We start from the raw sequence: 19074 nt of genomic DNA, 5'->3' as shown, positions 1-19074 counted from the left end.
GATTCAGGGTGCAGATGGGTTCATAAAAACCCTTCTAGAGTGACTTCCTCTGAATATAGTGCATGGAAAAGTAGGTCTGAGTTCAGGTGGGGAAAGGACCTGGTCCAGTGGCTGAGGTGCTCTCATGTGCCAATGTAAAGATTTTCAGCTCTTTATTATTCTACAAAAAAAAAAATCAAAGTATGAAGACTTTTTTCAGGAATATTGTGTGAGAAAAATGGACGACAAGAGTGAAAAAAAAAAAAATGTAGAAAACATAAAGGTGCAGTGATTCATCCGAACTGGCAAGCTCAAAAAGGCACATGTCATACACCCTCTTTTTGCAAATTCATCCTTGTAAGTCATTGGTATTAAAATATCTTCTTTCAGCTTTCAACAGGACAAACCATTAGAGTGCGGTATTCACCTTATAGCTCTGCAGCTGAATGGAAAAATGATCTGCCGTTCAAACACCGGGGTAAAAGGAAAAAAAGGGGGGGGGGGGGGGCGAGCAGGAAAATGAACACAGACGTGTAGGCACCGCACAGCACGTAGCTCGTGTTTACACACCGAACTGAATTGCTTGTCTGGGATTAAGCGATACTTGAGGCAACCTGACAAAGTCAAAGCTCAACTGGTCTGCGAAATGAAAGCCTGCAGACTGACTTTCTGCGCAGCTGTCAGTGAATGCCTCGCCTTTGGGATTTTACCCTCTTCTGCAAACACTTCAGAACTACTATTTAAAAAAAACAAAACAGGAGCATTCCTTGAGACCAACGGTTTGCTCGGAAAGCACCAAAAACAAACCCTCTTAGGACATGCATGACAGCAAGCACCTGCACTCTCCTCGCACAAGCACTTTAAAATCTCTCAGCATGACATGGAAAAATTGATGAGACGACTGACGTAAGCACAGAGATTGCGCTTTGGACCAGAATTTACAATCACGCTGAAAAAAGTTTAAAGATCTAAAATCCAAAGGGGAAACAACTCCACGGAGCTCGACTTAAAGGAAATGAAATCACCAGATGAGCCTACAGCATCCAGGTCTGCACTACTGCGAAACAAGACAGTTTATTGCACTCAAATGTGTCATCAAATCAGAGTGATTTTTTTCTGCCATGAGGGAGGAAATCCCTGCTTTTCTCCAGACATTAATCCCGCGCTGCTCTGCAGCGGCCAAAACCAGGTGCACGCATTTTTACAGTCTGATCCAGGTGCTCCTGTGAATGGATCCTTTTTTAAAATATATATATGCACTAAACAAGGATTGTAAAGAAATATGAGCTTGGTGAATACTTCACGTCTAGTTTCTTCCTGTCTGTGTGGATGCAGAGGCTGAAACTTATACAGGTACACAGAAATAAATGCTCACACCCATGCATACTACTCAGACAACCCTTAAAATAAAAGTTAAATTCAACCACTCGTATATTAGCCGAGGGCCCACACTGACACGGGAGGACAGGCCAGCTGTAAACACATTTGTGTCATTTCCTCTCGGATTACTTAGACATGTGGTATCACTGGGAGAGCACAAATGTGAGGAATGTATTACTCTTTTTTTTTCTCTGCCGAGAGGCATTGAGAGCAGGACTAAACCGGGTAACTACACAAACTCAGTTTGAGGACGAGGCCAATAACACCAAGCATTCAAGTAGGGTAAGACGATAGCTAATTTAGCTGTACAACTGCTCATGTGTAAACAGCGACGATTAAAGTTAGACTTCTGGTTGTTCTACTCTTACGCATGGTAACTTTTCTGGAATGAAGTCAAGCCAATTATCACTGTAGTTCAGCGAGTTCAAAGTCTAAAGAGTTTTTGACAAACTTCCAAAAGAAATGTGCTTACAGGTCAAAGCTTTCTTTCTTTTTTCTCACGTGAAAAGCTTGGATTACATTTTTTATTTGTTAGAAGACCCCCCAAAGAGGTAAATCAGAAGTACAAAGGGGTGGAATTAGTATGACAGATGGGTTTCTAATCATATCTAGCTTAACGTGCTGTTTCCGACAAGAAAGACACCATGCCATCAATCACTTCCTTGACAATATACCGTAACTGACGCCCAAAGGGCCAGAGTAGGTGAAGGATATTACTGTGTATTAACCTCAGAGGGGCACTGAAAATGATGAAATTTTTAATATTCCAAAAAAATTAATCCAAAGCGAGAGATTTGGCAGGAAAGCCTGCTAAAGGGCCATTTAGATACAGATCTATTAGCTTCGCACACCTCGAGGAATCTCATCTGTGAATTTCCGGACATTATTCCCAGTATTATCGCTGCATGAACAGACAAAGTAAGAGCAGCTGAAAATGTTGGGATTAGCTTTGGCTTAACAAGGAGAAACGGGGGATGATCATTTTCAAGACTGGGAAAGGGTTCTCACACCAGCTGGGACTCCTGCGAGGCCAGCTGCGTCTCCCGAGAGGGGTCGCTGATTTTACAGGTTAGAAATTGCCACCCAAAAAACTTTGCAGTCAGCATAAACTGTCATTTCATTGCCACTCATGTCTGCAGGGAACTATGAAGACAGTTCCACAAGTACAGGGTAGTTCTACTGTTTTCCAACAATAAACGACAACTGCTTCCCAGAAAAACAAACGTGGGCGACTGAATAAAATCTTTCGCGTTCATGGCTGTTTTTGGTCGAGCTCTCAAATTACACTGCTCTTGTTCTTTGGAGCTCAGCGCTAAATCATGAGCAACCAGGCTCAACCTCCAATCCATCACTGTCAGAGCGTGATGAGAGACTACAAGCTCACTGTAGACATAAAGACAAAGCAAACAGAAGGGAGGGCCCACTACATTACTTCAGAGCACACCATACTTAGCACTAATTCCATAAATCCTTCCTGAAAATAAAAATAAAAGCAGTGGAATTTATCTTTTTCTTTTTTTATTCAAGAGCCATACAAGTGTTTTATTCCAGTTTACGACGGATCTTGTCTACTTGTCCATTCTGCTCACCATCCTTTAAACTAAACTGCAATGAGACATCCCATAGTCTGTGCAGGTAATGGTAAATCTGCCCTAACACTAATAATTCGCACACAGTAAACTCACCCATATGATCTATTCCTGTGTTAGCGAGAAGCTTGAATATGCGGTTTGATTCTACCCACCAATAACATCACAGCAGGCATGTGCTGGAGTAAATTTGGACTCCTCGTGGCTTCTTGATGCCGTAGAGTAAAGAAAACAACTGACGCACAATATGAATGCTTCGTTTAATGGGACATTTAATCATAAGGACAAGCGTACAGTCTGTGTTTTTGGATCAGTGCTTTTGGTAATAACACTTGGTTGAATGACTGCCAGGTGTGGAGCTCCACCCAGGATAGACTATACAGGCCTAATTTGGATGTTTTTTGGGCTCCAGTTACTTGATAAAATTACTCTGGACATAAACCCAAACTCCAAACTTAACAACATCCTTGCAGAAACTATGCGCATGGGCTGATTTTCAAGTCTCATATGACACAAGAAAGTTTCAAATATCTGCAAATGCAGTCGAGTCCTGTTTTGAAATACAAACTAACATTTTTTAAAAACGTGCGCCTTTGGAAAGTGCCTCAAATCTAACAAGTGGCTTATAGTAAAGCTCTTAAAAACATGCACTGCAATTGTCTTACAACTCTTTATTACCAGCCAATCCTCTGCCTTTCTTTCCCTCCTGGGAGTCCATTATTTGCTTTCCACTCCTGCACCCTGCCCTGGTATTCTCATATTTCCTCCATTGCACACCACCACCACAAAGTACAAGAGCTCTGGGGTGCACGCAGCTTCGACTTACTGTCAAGATTATTCAAATTCCTTTTTATTTATTTTTCCCTGTCAAATGCTCAGTGATGGACCAAAACCAGAGTGTCAATTGGTTAAATCTGCTCTGACTTGACACAACACAAAGGCCTCAATCAATCAGCAGCTTGTGTCTCGGTGTGCGTTTCATCCCTGCAGACTGCCACACAAAGACCAGCAACTTTAATCAATGACACTGATGGAGAGGCAGTGGTTGCACAGCCTCAAAGCCTGCTTCTGATGTAAGGCCATATTACTGTAGTGGCTACATACCAACAACCTAAAACTAAACTTTAAAAGTGTAATTCTTGAAGAAAAAAAAGGCACCTGGCTAGTGTTAGCCAGGTGTGCTGTCAGGATCTAACCATGCCAGAGTAAAACCAGGTGGAAAAAGAATCACATCCATAACCTATGAGCTCTTACATTTATAATGGCATGTGTGCAATTTAGCAGCCTCTGCATAAATCACTGCATAACAGGAAGGGGTTACTGTTACACAAGGTTAGTATTTACACTGCTATTTACAGTATATAGCTGTGAAATGATAGTTTGTGGTCGGCTTATCAAGATATATTTATCTTTCCATGTTTGTGCAGTATGAATAAGGGGGATAAGATGGTTATTAAGACGTCGCAAACAGTTCCAGTAACATTAACTTTCAGGAAAGAAACAGTCCTTACTGAGAATAAAGTGAATCTAGTGACTGATGGGATGTGTTTTCACAGCATGCATCTGTATGCGTGTACTCACAGTGTCACTGTTCTGTTCGGGAAAGAGAGAGAGTCCGGGGGCAACACCTGATGGAGCTCCATGTTGCTGCAGACCACTTTCTTGTAGGACGGCACGATTTTCCCACCGCTTTTCGAGTTTTCATCAAACGATTTGCACGCGGATGATGCCGCTGAGCCACAGCAGCCGCTCAGCAGCAGCAAAATCCCAAACAACTGCAAACGATCCACCCTCATTTTTAATTCGCACGCGGCCAGAAAAGCACTGCAGCACCGGCGAAGGAAACAATGTTTTGATAACAGAACAGGCGGGCGGGTAGATGTTGCTAGAACCGGGCAAAGAAGAATGAGACCTTTGCAAGTATGTTGTTTGGCTCAAGCGAGCCTTCCTCCTCCATTTCTCGCAAGGCTTTCCCTTTGCTCGGCGGTGTTCAGTCCGACGGAGGTGTCCTTCTTTGTTTGGAAAACGACTCATTTAGAATTCCCTTTCCATGTTGGCATCGGCTTCCATTTCCTCCCAGCTCTGCAAATCTACCACATTTCAAATGCCGAGTATCCTCCCTGGTAGCTAAATAACTAGCCCAGTTGTTGAGAGGTTCCCTTTGTTGCCCATAGCGTGGGTCCAAGTCAGTGTGTTGTCTTATCCAAAGGAGGCGGCTGCAGTCATCCCAGGTTATCCGCTCCCAACTTCAGGAAACGCGGTCGGGCTTTTTTAACGCTCACTTTAAATTTCCCATTACTTCGAAACACGTACGGGACGAGAAACAAGCGTGCAAACTCTCGCCCCCGGTCATGAACAGGAAATTACTTTGAGGGAAAAAAAAACAGAGCGCAAAAACAACAACAGTTTTAGCTCAAACTGTGCTACCAATGTGGGAAAAATACACTAAAAACTGTATAATAACGTATCCAGAGTAGTCGGCGTGTCCGTTTTGTTAACCGGTGTCTTTAGAAAAGATTTAAAACTAGCCTTATTTCCATTGAGAAGTCCTACTAGTCCCATGGTCCTGCCCCGGGAGCCACTAAAGTCAGGGGCGGTCAAGGCCGAGCAGATTCCAAACCACATCCGGTCCGCATTTCATAATAAAAGCACCAGGAGATGACTTCCTTTGAGTTTGGGGGATGATTGCGTCTACGAGGTTCATTGGTTGAACGCAAAGGAACTGTTAAAAGTGTCTTTTCTGGATATGTACCTGTTGCACATCACCAAACAGTGCACAGTTACATGTAAAACTATCAACATAAGTAATATAGCATTTAAAATATAAACCTGCGATATAAAAATGCGATAAAAAATATGGTGGACATAAAAAAATACTGCTGTTGCAGGACTAAAAAAAGTGAGTGTTTATGTTTTTCTTGCTAATTTTATCGTAATACAGGATCTGTACTTTCACCTCTGGTCGTTTGGTCTAGTTTGCAGTTCACATGAAAGCCATGATAAGGATTTGTTTTTGCCCTGATACAGACGTTTGAATCTTTCCACTCCACCGAGTTGAGAATGTAATACTCTTGATAATCTGATAGTATTTGTTTGCCCTCTTGTCGCAGTCCATTGTGTTCATTTTGATGAGATCAAATGATTCACTTCATCATATAGAAAACTAGACTACAGCATTATTAGAACCCGTGCGAGGCTTAACGATAGACTGTATATGATACGGAAGTATCATACCATATGTGTTATAACTATAGTTCATTTTTGCATTTCTTATACTATCTAGAGAAATACTTCTGTCCAAATTGTTAATAGCATCGTAATATTTGGGTCTTTACAATTTGAATTTATGTTATTTGTTTTATAATTTAAAAAAAAAAAGTTAATACCATAAACTCACAGCAGAAACTCACTTAGTTGCTCTGCTTGACTGCAAAATAGACTTTTACTAATTTACCAAGCTGGCAACAGCCTTTGATTTTATCGCAACCCTCGACTCATTCTTGCGGTGCTTTCAGGTGCACCTCGGATTTCATTTCCTCATTTCTTAATCCCACATTCCTGCCCTAAATTTTGAACATGAAAAGACCGAATCCCGTGAACTAATGTGTTTTTGATTTATTATTATTTAATAACAGAATTAAGCTAGTATTACAGTAGTGGCATTGTCGAAAAAAGCAAAATCCAGCGAGATAATTATCCTCGGAGTTTCCCGTACTGGATGAAATCTTCTGTACGTGACTTACGAAACGTCACATCTCGCAGTAGTTCCTGGTCTGTGGACGTTAATGGCTGCGATGCCACATGAAACAAAAACAAAACAAAACAAAAAAACGTCCGCTTTGTAGGGAGACAAATCGCTTTGTGTATTAAATTTAAGAGAGATAAAAGCATAACGCGCTAAGATATAGGAACACCTTTGTTTCAGCGTCCTAATGCACAAAACATGTTCCCACGTGACTTTGCATGGGGAGCGGCGACGTCTGCGTATCAAATAGAAGGTATGTAAACAAGTTTTTGAATGGAGCAGTGATAACTGTTATGGAGCGGGAGAGAGAGGGGGTTTTTACACTCCGAGAACCTCTAATGTAATTCGCTTTACCGTGAATACTTTACTTGGTAAATATTGGCGCTATTGACTCTGTAACATGCTTTAAATGAGTGTTTGGTGAAACTTAAGCATGTGTAAAGAAATAGTAGCCATTGCACTGAATATATTGATGGAGATACAGATAAATGAAAATGTATTCATCATTTCCTCATTTGTTGTTTTGACATTGGTGTAACAGGGCATTTGGTCTAATGGAGATCTGGTGACTAAACGGGCCTTAAGTCTGTGATTCATATGATTTTCTTATTCACCAAACCATTCGGTGACCTGTATGGCCCATGCATCTATGCACTGTCATCATGGAAGCCAACAACCCCCCATGACGCTTTCATGCCCATGTGGACTGAAGAATATGGTTAAGGCTGGCTCATCTCTCACCACCATATTACTTTTTGTTTTCTGTGACACAGTCTGATCATATCCCATAATGCTATTGTCAGTCAGCCGAGGAAGAATGGCTCCTTTTCTGGTTTTCAAAACTCGAATGCAACAAAAAACCCTGCCGCCTGTTTCCTTCTCCTAACCCCTGACCGGTTGCAGCAGATAGCTGCGCATCCCTGAGCCTGGTTCTGTCAGAGGTTTCTTCCTGTTAAAAGGCAGTTTTTCCTTCCTACTGTCACCATGTACTTGCTCATAGGGGGTTGTCTGATTCTTGGACATTTCTTTTTAGTATTGTAGGACCTTTACCTTACGATATAAAGCAGCTACACGCGACTGTTGTTGTGATTTGGTGGTATATAAATAAAACTAAGTTGAATGTGTTCTTCTGAACACTGTTTCCGACATTTACTTGTATTTCTCCCCAGATTTTTTTGAGTTGTTCCTTACATTTGTCACTCATTTGGTACACATAAAAAAATATTGGCAGACTAATACAGTCTTTAACACACTTATGTAATTAGATGAATGTAAATAACCGCTAGAGTAGATGACGTCTTAGATGCTGTCACAATAAATTCACAGAGTGATATTTCTATATGTCAACACTTTACCTGTTTTTCTGAACAACCTTTACGCGGTCGTTCAGGTGGCTGGCAATCGGACGGCAAGGGACCGAGTATCTGGGACACATTTTGTCATGAGAAAGGCAGAGTGTTTGGGGACCAGAATGGAGACGTGGCCTGCAACAGCTATGAGCTGTGGGAGAAAGACCTGGAGTGTATCCAGCAGCTTGGGCTGACGCACTATCGCCTGTCTTTCTCCTGGGCCCGCCTCCTGCCTGATGGGACCACGCAACATGTCAATCAGAAAGGTATTTTCATAGACCTGAAACACACATGCTGGAATTAGATCCAGGCCTATTTGATGGCTTTAGGCAATTGTATCTCATTACCCATTTATGGCACTCTCTGTTCAACAGGTGTGCAATACTACAACAAAGTGATTGATGATTTGCTAACCTCAAATGTCTCACCGATGGTTACCCTTTACCACTTTGACCTGCCTCAAGCTCTGCAAGACCAGGGAGGCTGGAAATCACCTGGTATAGCCAGTCTCTTTGACAATTACGCTCAGTTTTGTTTCCAAACATTTGGGGACCGTGTCAAACTTTGGATCACTATCAATGAGCCACAAGTGTGCGCCAAACTGGGACACGAAGACGGCATCCATGCCCCAGGGTTAAAAGAGAAAGGCACTGCTGCCTACCTGGTAGGACACAACATGCTGCGGGCCCACGCCATGGCCTGGCACAGCTACAATTCTCGCTACAGGTCAGAGCAGAAAGGTGCCGTGTCTATTGCCCTCAACAGCGACTGGTGTGAGCCATTAAACCAAGGTTGCCCCAAGGACATTGCTGCTACTGAACGTGACCTTGCATTTAAACTGGGATGGTTCGCCTGGCCCGTGTTTGTTACCGGTGATTATCCAGAAATAATGAGATCTGCTATAGACGCTCAAAGTAGGAAGCTAGGATACAATGCAGCCTCAAGGCTCCCCAGTTTCTCCAAGGATGAATCTGCCATTCTGGGAACTGCCGACTTCTTTGCGTTGAACTACTACACGTCTCGCAAAGTCAAACCAGGAGGAGGTTGTGAAAAGATGTTGTGTATAAAGGGAGACCAAGATACAGAGGAAGTTTTGGATTCATCCTGGCCCATCAGTGGACTGTCCTGGCTGGCTGTAGTGCCAGATGGCTTGAGGAAACTCCTAAAGTACATTAAGGTAAAACTTTTTCCTAAAAATCTTTTTTTTTCTTTTGGTTACAGTCTGTGTGGGGCTGCCAATCAGAAGAAAGTTTCCTTAAAAAGTGGGGGGAGGGAGTATAAAGCGTTTGTTTCAGATAAATGATTGACTAAGATAATTCACCAGTCCCGGCATAACATAAATAAGGATTATTTTAAACTGTGAGCCATGCACAGCTACTGCAGTAGAGTCCAAAAATGTAAAAATGCACAATTTTACGCTAATATATTACACTAAAAATAACCCAAACCAAGGGCCGACCAAATCTTTTCATTACAGTTTGGATTCACCTTGCGGAAAAGTAAAGTCGGTGCTCAAAATGAATTGACCAGCAACAAGATAGATCACCTTCAACCGTACGAGGAGAACACTGGCATTTGTTTAGTGTCTCACTATTGATTTTGCATGCAGCAATCTCTTTTCGACACCTCCAGAAACACACTGATGCTTCATTAGTGCTGTCACATTGAATGAAACAGTTACTTTGCTGAAAAGTGTTTGCAAACGAGCAATTTCCTGCTGTTGTGACTTGTCACACGCCATTAGTCTGAGCCTGGCGCCGTTGAAACGCAGCTGAACGGCACACTGTAGACCAATCTGTCTCCCCCTGGAATGTCTGACAGGCTGTGATGCCTTGTTTGACAATAATATTTGCCCTATGACTTTGCAGGACACTTTTAACAACCCGGCGATCTACATTACAGAGAATGGTTTCTCTCAGGTGGGGCCACTGCAGATCGAGGATGCCCAGCGCTGTATGTATTACAAGGACACCATCTCAGAAGTGGCAAAAGGTAATGGCTAGTAAATTGGGACTGCATAAATCCTGCGTATTTAAAAAATTAAAAGCATGCGAATCGGGAAAATAATGGTTAAAATATCATTTTAATTCTGCAGCTTCTCCAAATTGACAAATTTAGTCTTGTTTAAAACAAAAAACATTTAATTGGTTTGATGTACCTTTAATCTTCTTGCTATCATTTATCATAAATTTGGTTTCCAAAGACTGTTTGTGTTGTATCAAAAGGTTTTTATTTACCTCACTTTCAAAGAGGGGTACCCAGTGCGGTAAAGTTAATACTTGTTTCATTACCATTTCATTTCAGATGCCTTTGACAGCGACACTATAGATACAAGCGTTACACATACGTCTGTGTGTATCTTACGCATACGTTGCTTCTGCTAATCAATTTTTAGCGCATTAACACTTTGGGGTCACGGGAATGTGTTGTGATTCAGATCTGTGAGTAAGTGTTCAGCGACAGCGACGCCAACTGATTACTTTTATGCAATGAATATGTCGTTTGCAAAGAGAAAGATAAATACACGCGTCTTTATTATCCATCTGTTTGATGTTTATGAACAGCAGTTTTTGCTATATCTACTTTTTATAATGAAGATATAAATGAGTGGACCTAGTAAACAGGTTTTTGCTAGTACTTTAGAATGATCCTTTTGTCACATATCATGATACTAGTCATGGTTTAATTAGATGGCTCTATGTAACTCCTTTCTTCTGTCCTTGTATAGCTATACAAGAAGATGGGATCAACGTCCGTGGATATTTTGCATGGTCTCTGATGGATAACTTTGAATGGGCCGATGGATTCAGCGTTCGTTTTGGCTTGTTCCACGTGGACTTCAGTGATTTGAAGCAGAGTCGAACTCTGTACCAATCTGGACGGGAATATGCAAAAATCATCTCAAAATCCCGATCTGGCCAGTCTAAATAAGAGTAGCTGGAAAAAATGTGCGTTACTATGTGAATTATGAACATGCTTTTGCTTTCAAGAACTGGAGTCAAGAATCCAGATTTATTTTGGATTTGAAGTATTGCCTATGAATTTTTTTGTAGTTTAACAAAAACAGCTGGTGAATTGTCTCAGGAGTATAATTTCTCACTCGCCTTTATGATGTGAAGACAGGGACAAAATAAGGTTATGTTAATTCAGTGGTATTTAAATCGGTATTCTATCCTGCCGAATCCCAACTCATTGCAGGTAAGGAAGGTTTATACAGAACCAGCGAGCTGTAAGGCCCTGCAATTGCTTCATGGGGCTGGAGAAGAACTTATGAAGAACCCAACAATAATAATGGCATTATCACTGTGAATGACTTTATTGTGCGTACATGTATTATGTGAAAGCTGACCTGTTCTGGCGGTCTGTTTACATATTTAAGATCTTATCTTTAGCTTAAATCTACCAGCAAGAGTCACGTGACTGGAATCTGCGAGATATCTTGCATTAATGTCTTGAATTGTTCTCTGAATAGTTGTGATTCACTAAAAGGTTGAAGGTCTGTAGCTGTAGTGACACAGGTATGGGAAAACATGCTCAGCAGTTTCACTTTGTGATGTGAAAGGCTGTTTCCTGTTTACAGACGTAACGGACACAGTGCACATGCCCACATGACGATAACAGTACCTGAGGAATGACAGAGAAACCACAGTTGCATTCCTTACAATTGCAGGCAATTTTAAAGCGCTATAAGCAGTGTCAGTATGAGCAATAATGTGATTATATCAATGAAAGCAGTGGTTTTATGACCGCAAATTGTCTCAGTGAGCTCACTGAAGACGGTGTCGAGACAAAGGAACGCGCGGAAATAAAGCCTTTTTCAGTGACACATCAAAGCCCATAGCTTCCATTTATTTGGAATAAAGACTGATTGAGCAGATGCTTCACTTCTTTGACAAGATTAAACAAATACCGTAGTTTAGCTGCTGTGGGGGAAACAGGTATAATTAGTAACCCCTTTTCTAACCACCTGCCCTATGAATGGAAAGGATGCGACATAAGACAAAATGCAGTACTCATCTTAGTTATGATAATGTCATCTGGGTGCATAAAGAGCATTTCAGCACACTCAGAAGGCGTGCCAGCTGAAAGCAACAGATGTCCTGCCACAGGAAGTGAGCATAATACAATTTGTGTTCCCCGGACAGCTGTGCAAATGAACTACTTTTAGAGGGAAAAACCAAACAAGGAAAACACCCTGAGGCAGTCTGCTGATTCATTGCCGTGGTTAAGGTTAAGGATTATTTGGATGCTGTATTGAGCAAACTATACTGCTATGGAGCTTAATGAGGGGCTTAATGAGCGCTGCTGAATTTCAGGTTTTGCACTGCGGGTGTGTACATGTATCTGATCCAGCTACACACCTGTGAAGGGGAGGACAACCGGAGAAGAAGAGCGGTTTAACAGCATCTGTTTGTGAGCCTGCAGTGCCACCTCGTGGTGCACAGTTGTAGTACAGCGCACCTCAGCGTGTACGGCTTTTTATGTGGCATGCAGTGATGTGCTGCTCTCATTAATAAAGCGCATGCTGTTGGCTTAACAATAAACAAGTGAAGGAGCTTTTTAACTACAATACATCATATATTTAATACAATTAATATTTATGCTCCGACGTGAAGGAAAACGCCATTTATATACTGTGTTGGGAGACTTTGTTTGCATTAATAAGCATTGTGTATCGCGACATCCAGTTGGCTGTGCTTACTGTTCTCAACAGATGTGAATAATACCCTCGTGGCCCTCCTCCATCTATGTCAAGCCGAATGAGAATCTCCTTTGTCTTCTGATGAATAACAAGCTATTGTGGAAACATGAATAATGCCACTGCCGCTCGGATTAGAGCTTCTTTGCAGGCTGCTTTTGAGCACAAGCTTGAAGCACATTTCATAGCATCTGACAAAGTTCACGCACGGTGGTCTTGACGGAGCGGAAAACGTTGAACTCGTCAGGTGCAAACACACAGCTCGATCCCAGGTGAAATTTCTCTCACCCGAATAAAAAACAAACAAAATCAGAAGTGAGGGAAGTTTGAATCATATTTCCCATGATTCCTCACTGCAGCCCATGAGCAACATAATTCCCAGCTAAGAGTTGATTAGTAATTCCAGAACCTGTCTCCCAGTATTGATGGATTCCATCTTCCTTTATCACGGCGTCGAGCTAGCTGCACGGCTGAAAGAACCTGCACTGCTGCCGAATTGATTGAATGGAATACTGTATGAGCAAGAGGTTACTCTGCACTTAGTGAATGTTGAAATTAGCCATTTGTGTGTGTGTGTGTGTGTGTGTGTGTGTGTGTGTGTGTGTGTTGGGGTGGAGGGGAATGAGGAATAATATGTGCCTATTGCTACTTGGAAAGCTTAAAACATTCATTTGCATTTAAATAATTCACACTTCCAGTCTCTTTAATAGCCCAACTACGAATATTCAACTTCAATTCATTACAGCCAGCGGAATTTATTCTGATTAGGCCGTGATGTAGAAAGTCACCGAATAAACCGTTTCTAAATGTGCCTTCCAATTAGGCGCCAAATATATCATGTGTGTAGATAAGTTGCTTTTGACAATGAATTAGCACGTTTAATTGTAACATTCAATCACATTCACTTGCAGAGATTTACCCCGAGGAACATTCTGGCAAATTACCAAGTGGGACCCATTTGTATTTGACCAAACTTAACTCATTATGTTTTGACAGACACTATGAAATATTCAATAACTGGGAAATTCATTTACTTATTATAAATTAGCTAAATAATTTAGCCCCCTAATAAACTATCTTCATCGTGAATTATAGGAGAGGCACAATCTTGGATCGGCGCAGTGCTTACAGGTGCAAAGGCTATGACTTCTGGCAAATAATTACCTTTTTCTATTTACTGATTACCCTCATATGCATATTCCCCCTGGAGAAATGGTATAATTAGATTGTTGCTTCAATATCAAGATGAAGAGACGCGAGCCACTCCCTTTCTCTGGAGCGCAGATACAAATCTCTTCCCTCTTTTTCTTTGTCTGGGTCTCTCACACTCAGCTGGTGAGGGACCCGCGAGAGCCCCAAACCACCACTCAGCCTGTCTTCATGTCTCCTCCATCCACCCACCTACCTACCCACCCCTTTCTTTCACTTGCTCTCTCCAGCTCATCATCTTCCCCTCTCCTAATCGCATTGCTCATTTTTCCATTGACGAGTGAGTATGAGAAAGGGGGGGGGGAGAAAAAAAAGCATCACAAACTTTCTAAATCCCATTGACCTACTTCGCCAGACATTTCACTGGGAATTCATGTTAGTGCAAAAGAGTTAGAAGAAGAAATGTTTTCTCACTTCCCCCCCTCATCTCTCTTTCAGCTGGAAGCCATTTTCCTCGCGTCCCGTATTTGATCCTGCGTGAGCACTAGCAGCACATTATACAAGTGGATAAACGCCTTACTGTGGCATAACCGGCGGTTTGGAGCCCTGTCACCACTTTTGACAGTGGCGTAAGTAGCGTGACATCGAAGTTATGAAAAAGCGCCTTTTGGAAGGCCTCGTCTGCGATTGATGAATTTGGCGGCGGAGACGAGATTGAGGGGGATGAATGCTGCTAGGCCTGGAAGACAGGAAGTGGAATTATGACAGACCCATACAGAGAACTGAAGCAGGGAGATGAAGAGAGAATAGAAAGAGAGAGAGAGAGAAAAGGCAATTCAACTCATTTCTTTTAAGCCCCTCCCTGAGGGACTGGAGATGACCCTGCTAACGTCTGTCAAAATTCTGACTCCCTTGAGTGCGATGGCGCTGCATGATGGGAGGGGGTTCGCAGACCTGCCTGAAAAATTGAAAGCTCTTAGAATATTCAGCTAACCCTGTGCGCTCAGCTGGGGGTGGGGATGGGTAAACCCAGCGGTGGTGGCAAGAGAGACCCCCCACCCCCCCATGTGCGTGGTGGCCAATGAGCCGAGTACCTTGTCTCGTGGGAACAGTTGTGGGAGTAAGAAGAGAATATAAGCGAGAAAGAAAAAGAGACAATTTATAGAACCTTTAGAACCAAAGTGAATATAGTTCTCAGGCATGGATCCAAGCCGGGAGACTAACAATGTGGATGTAACCTCGTGCTCCCAATATGCAAACATGATGTCATCAACAAAGAAAGAGTCAAAAACTCCTCCGCCCGAAATCTCTTTGAAACTTAATGGACAAAAAAATGAAATAAAATAAGAACCAGCAGGTCTTACCTGTCAGAAACTATTGAAATGAGTACAAGGGGAAACATATTAAGCTTCATTCAACATTTAATTTGGCATTTTATGTCCTATGTTACTCAACGATCTGAAGAACTATTTTGGGATTATACAACCTGGATCTTATTTTCATAGTTTGGCTGTATTATCATTCACTTTATTACTGATTGCCTTTACCGAGTGTGTTGCTTAGATCTGGAAACACACTGACATATAAAAACCCCCCAAAACAATCCATCCTGATCTCACAGACCCAGCCTTAATTTTCTGATTACCCCAGCTTGCACTATGTAATGGTTCTGGTTCTTGATCTTTGACACCTGTCAAATCGGTCTCAAAACACCATGCAAAACATCACCAATCACAAAGCTTTGAACTGACTGACAAAAACAGGACATTACAAGTGAGGAGTAAATTTAAGTGAGAACCCGAGAGACGCTGCACTCTCATACCGTAGAAGAAGTTGACATTTTCTTTGTGGGATTTAAAGAATATGATGGGCAAATGCAGCTATAACGATATCCAAACTTTGGTTTAGAGGATCCCTTGTTTACCCCTGGCTAAGCTGCTGGCTTGTTTGCGGTCTGACAGTTTGGTGACTAGCAGCCGTGAGAACTTGAAAAGAAATCCCTTTATTTCCTGAAACAACAAGTGGTTCTTTTAACAAGAAAAAAAAAGGCAAGAAGATGAGGAGAGAGCATAGGCACGGGGTGCTGAGCAACAGTGTGCATGGACTAATTAACTCTAAGTGTTGTACGACATGCTCCCTTCTCACCCGTGTTGTCACTCAGGGTTTGAGTGGCACTAATGAGAGAATTATCTAGCCTCGGACCCTGGTAATGCATTCAAATGAACACCAGCTGACCTGACCTATGAGATGGCTTTTTAATCTCACCACTTAATACCAATCAGACCTGCTTTCTCATGTGCCCACACTGGGAGGGCCCTCTGCTCCAAAACGCTGCCATCCACTTTTTTTTTTCTCCCCCCACTGTTGATCTAAGGGAAAGCGTTAATTGTCTTGGATGACTCGAGGGCCTCTGTTGATATTATGCAGAGAACCTCAGGTGTGCAGGATAAAACAGGTGGATAGGGCTTCTAAAGTGTTTGCCGGGCATCAGAATGAAAGTGGCGACGTGCACGCATGCAAGTGTGTGCGTGTAAGCCCCTTATCACGAGAACCCAGTTGAGGATTAAGAAGGTTAATAAGGTCATGAGTTTGCAACAGAAGTCTGCGACTTACAATAGAGCCTTGGCATTGTTGGATTACCATAATCATCATCCATTGGTGCCCAAACCTGTGACTCAATTGTTGTGCTCACTGTGTTTCCAGATGCAATACAGATGTTCTGCAGGGGTCGGGGGGGAGTGGGGGGTCTGGGGGAATTTAATAATTACCTGCTGGTATTACCAATTTAAGCATTTATACTTGAGCAAATAAGCCTGTGTTTCTAATTGGATCAAAGTATTTTCAGTTTGTTGTCTAGCGAGCTTAACGGCAACGGTGTGTTTCAGCCAGACAGCTCTGAACTTGTGGGCAACATGAGCAATAAGCCCTTTCAAGTGTTTGGGCTGTAGCCGTTTTTGTTTTGCCAAGTGCTCGAGGTAACAAATAGCAGATCAGCCAGAGTTCAAGGCTGCTTGTGAAATGGTTGGTGCGTTTCAATGCCTTTTGGGGAGGCTTTTATTGTTATAAATCTTGTGGCGTGCTCGGAACGTGTACGTTCGAGTGAGTCTGCCGGTGTGTGTGTGTGCCGGGGAGTCTTAACTCAAGCATGGGTGAGACGTATATGCTCGCGTAAACCTTGCAAACTTTCAAACAGAAGAGCACGCTATCGGTCCACACCCGCCCCACCCGCAACCCGCCACCCGCAGGAGCAGCAGAAGTGTGTTGAGACAGGAAAGAAAAAAATATCGATGAGACTTATATACAAAGCTTTTCCACCTCCCTCTTGTCATGAGAATCTATATTTTTTTGTACTGTTCAAAAGCATTCAGGATTTGCCTGAATGAGGGGCAATTAAAAGGGATTTAATAGGATTTTCTTATTGCCGATTCAAGGAGGCGATTCTGATGTGTTCTCTTTTACTTTAAGCAACTCGCCTCAGCTATGTTTATTTCTAAGTTGTACTATTAACTGGGGACTAAGCCCTTTGGAGAGTGCTGCTATCTTGAAAGAAGACCACAGTAATGAGTAGATTGGAAGCCTATAATCATTAAACTCATTCATTTTCCTTATTGTATATGAATATTACATTACCCTGATTTCAGCTAGTTTGAATCAGTTCCCTCTGTGTGTGTGTGTGTGTGTGCGCGTGTGTGTGTGTGTGTGTGTGTGTGTGTGTGTGTGTGTGTGTGTGCGTGTGATAGCACTCATTGTCAGAATATTGCGGGTGAAAAACAGTAATTCACGCAGGCCCGCTTATAGTACACGCGGCGTTCAATTACATGTTACCAGGTTGGGAGCATTGTGCGGCATGTCTTTACATCATCAGTTGTCACCTAATTGTGCAGCAGAAAATAAAGATCTGCCGGTGTAATGTGTCATGCATGTGTGTGGCAGAGTTCCAGCTTTTTGTCTCTCTATCACAGCCCACAGGCCCATTGTCATGCAGGCGCCCAGGTAACAGGTCCAGTCGTCACTCATCCGCCTGACGGCCGCCGCTATCTGCCCTGACGCTGACTGATGATGGGAGTGTGGGATGGGAGAGTGTGTATGTGTTACACAGTGTGTTACACCAAAGGGGGTAGCAGGCAGGCAGTGAAGGAGGCGCGCTAGATACCACCCTGGCTGAGGGCGGTGTTCGAAGCAAGCGAGCGCCGCTGCATTCACTGACCTTGCCCATGAGTAATACTGGAGCTAGTGGGCACGAGGAAAGCGGCGTCGGTGAGATGGATCAGTTGTCACATGGGTAGTGTGACACTGGAAGAAAAAAGTCGCAATTGGGTGGACTCCAGTGGAAGAATTACTCTCAAACAGAGGTTGTCAAGCTGTGGTGAGGATTTTCACTGGGGGCGAGTTGAGGGATAGCGAGAGGCTGGAAGCTGAATTAATCTGCTTTATCTTGGAAGTATAAAAAAGCAGGAGCGCTTCCACACTAGCGAGGCTGACAAAACCCAAAATCAAATTAAATGTTAAGCAGAATGGACCAATTTTTGTAAAAGTAATATGAGGCAAAACAAGCGATTCAAAGTAAGATCATGAAAAAGTCTATTTTTGCTCTGGGATTCACTGTCAGAGTAGGAACACTTCACTCTTGTGTGTCCACTACACCTGAGCTTACATCACTTACACTGTACCGATATTTGTACATGTCGATACCACTGGCATTAAACTTTGGCACACACATTTTTTTCTGCTTTTAAAGGGCAACATGACAAAAACGTTGGAGAGCAGGGCTCTAAAACAAAAGACATTCTTCTTCTAGGTCAATTACGTAGTACTTCAAAAGTACCAAACTAGTTTTGAGTGATGTGACTGTTCTATGGTAACCCAAATAAGCTATAGGTCATACACTATGCATGTATACACACAGAGAACAATCTCACCAGAGTGGAAAAACAGAGTAAAAACAAAGCAGCTAAATACAGGAGTAGATTTACGCAGTCTTGAATTCTGAGTGTCATCTCGTGTGTTCCACTTATGAATTTATGTATACTGTACATGCAGATTCATGCGCAAGTGGACTATAAATATGCGCGCGGGTGTGTGTTTTCATGCGTCTGGCGTCCGGGAAGATCAATTTGTCCCCATCGATGTTGTCTTGCCCTCTACACGTGAAGCGAATGGAGGGGGGAGGGGGAGGAGGGTGCG

The 19074-nt window shown here is 42.6% G+C and overlaps 2 protein-coding genes across 3 annotated transcripts in view; one reads left to right on the top strand and one right to left on the bottom strand.

Moving 5' to 3' along the window:
• adgra3 (adhesion G protein-coupled receptor A3) overlaps positions 1-5605 on the bottom strand; it is a 31140-nt gene extending 25535 nt beyond the window's left edge. The window contains exon 1 of one of the 2 annotated variants that reach the window (XM_082520080.1): positions 5478-5605. In XM_082520080.1, coding sequence (XP_082376206.1) covers positions 5478-5488 — 11 coding nt within the window. In that variant the 5' untranslated portion in view covers positions 5489-5605. Of the gene's footprint in view, positions 1-4529 lie in introns of both variants that reach the window. The other variant, XM_082520079.1, reaches the window with a different exon arrangement.
• A 1114-nt stretch (positions 5606-6719) lies between these two features.
• Positions 6720-12167, top strand: gba3 (glucosidase, beta, acid 3). Its single transcript, XM_082510711.1, has 5 exons — positions 6720-6946; positions 8084-8308; positions 8417-9219; positions 9911-10034; positions 10771-12167. Exons 1-5 carry the CDS (start codon positions 6892-6894, stop codon positions 10971-10973), a joined length of 1410 nt encoding a protein of 469 aa, XP_082366837.1. The 5' UTR covers positions 6720-6891; the 3' UTR covers positions 10974-12167.
• The last annotated feature ends 6907 nt before the right edge of the window (positions 12168-19074 follow it).

Source organism: Aulonocara stuartgranti (assembly GCF_965226115.1).
Source record: "Aulonocara stuartgranti genome assembly, chromosome: 3".
Classification (NCBI taxonomy): domain Eukaryota; kingdom Metazoa; phylum Chordata; class Actinopteri; order Cichliformes; family Cichlidae; genus Aulonocara; species Aulonocara stuartgranti.
This window is presented reverse-complemented; position numbering and strand designations above follow the sequence as displayed.

Bases quoted from the DNA above. Each gene is read 5' to 3' on its own strand.
- gba3 (XM_082510711.1), top strand. From the start codon at position 6,892: ATGTTCCCACGTGACTTTGCATGGGGAGCGGCGACGTCTGCGTATCAA. The intron at 6,947-8,083 runs GTATGTAAACAA...GCGGTCGTTCAG, and splicing joins GTCTGCGTATCAAATAGAAG to GTGGCTGGCAATCGGACGGC. The intron at 9,220-9,910 runs GTAAAACTTTTT...ATGACTTTGCAG, and splicing joins AACTCCTAAAGTACATTAAG to GACACTTTTAACAACCCGGC.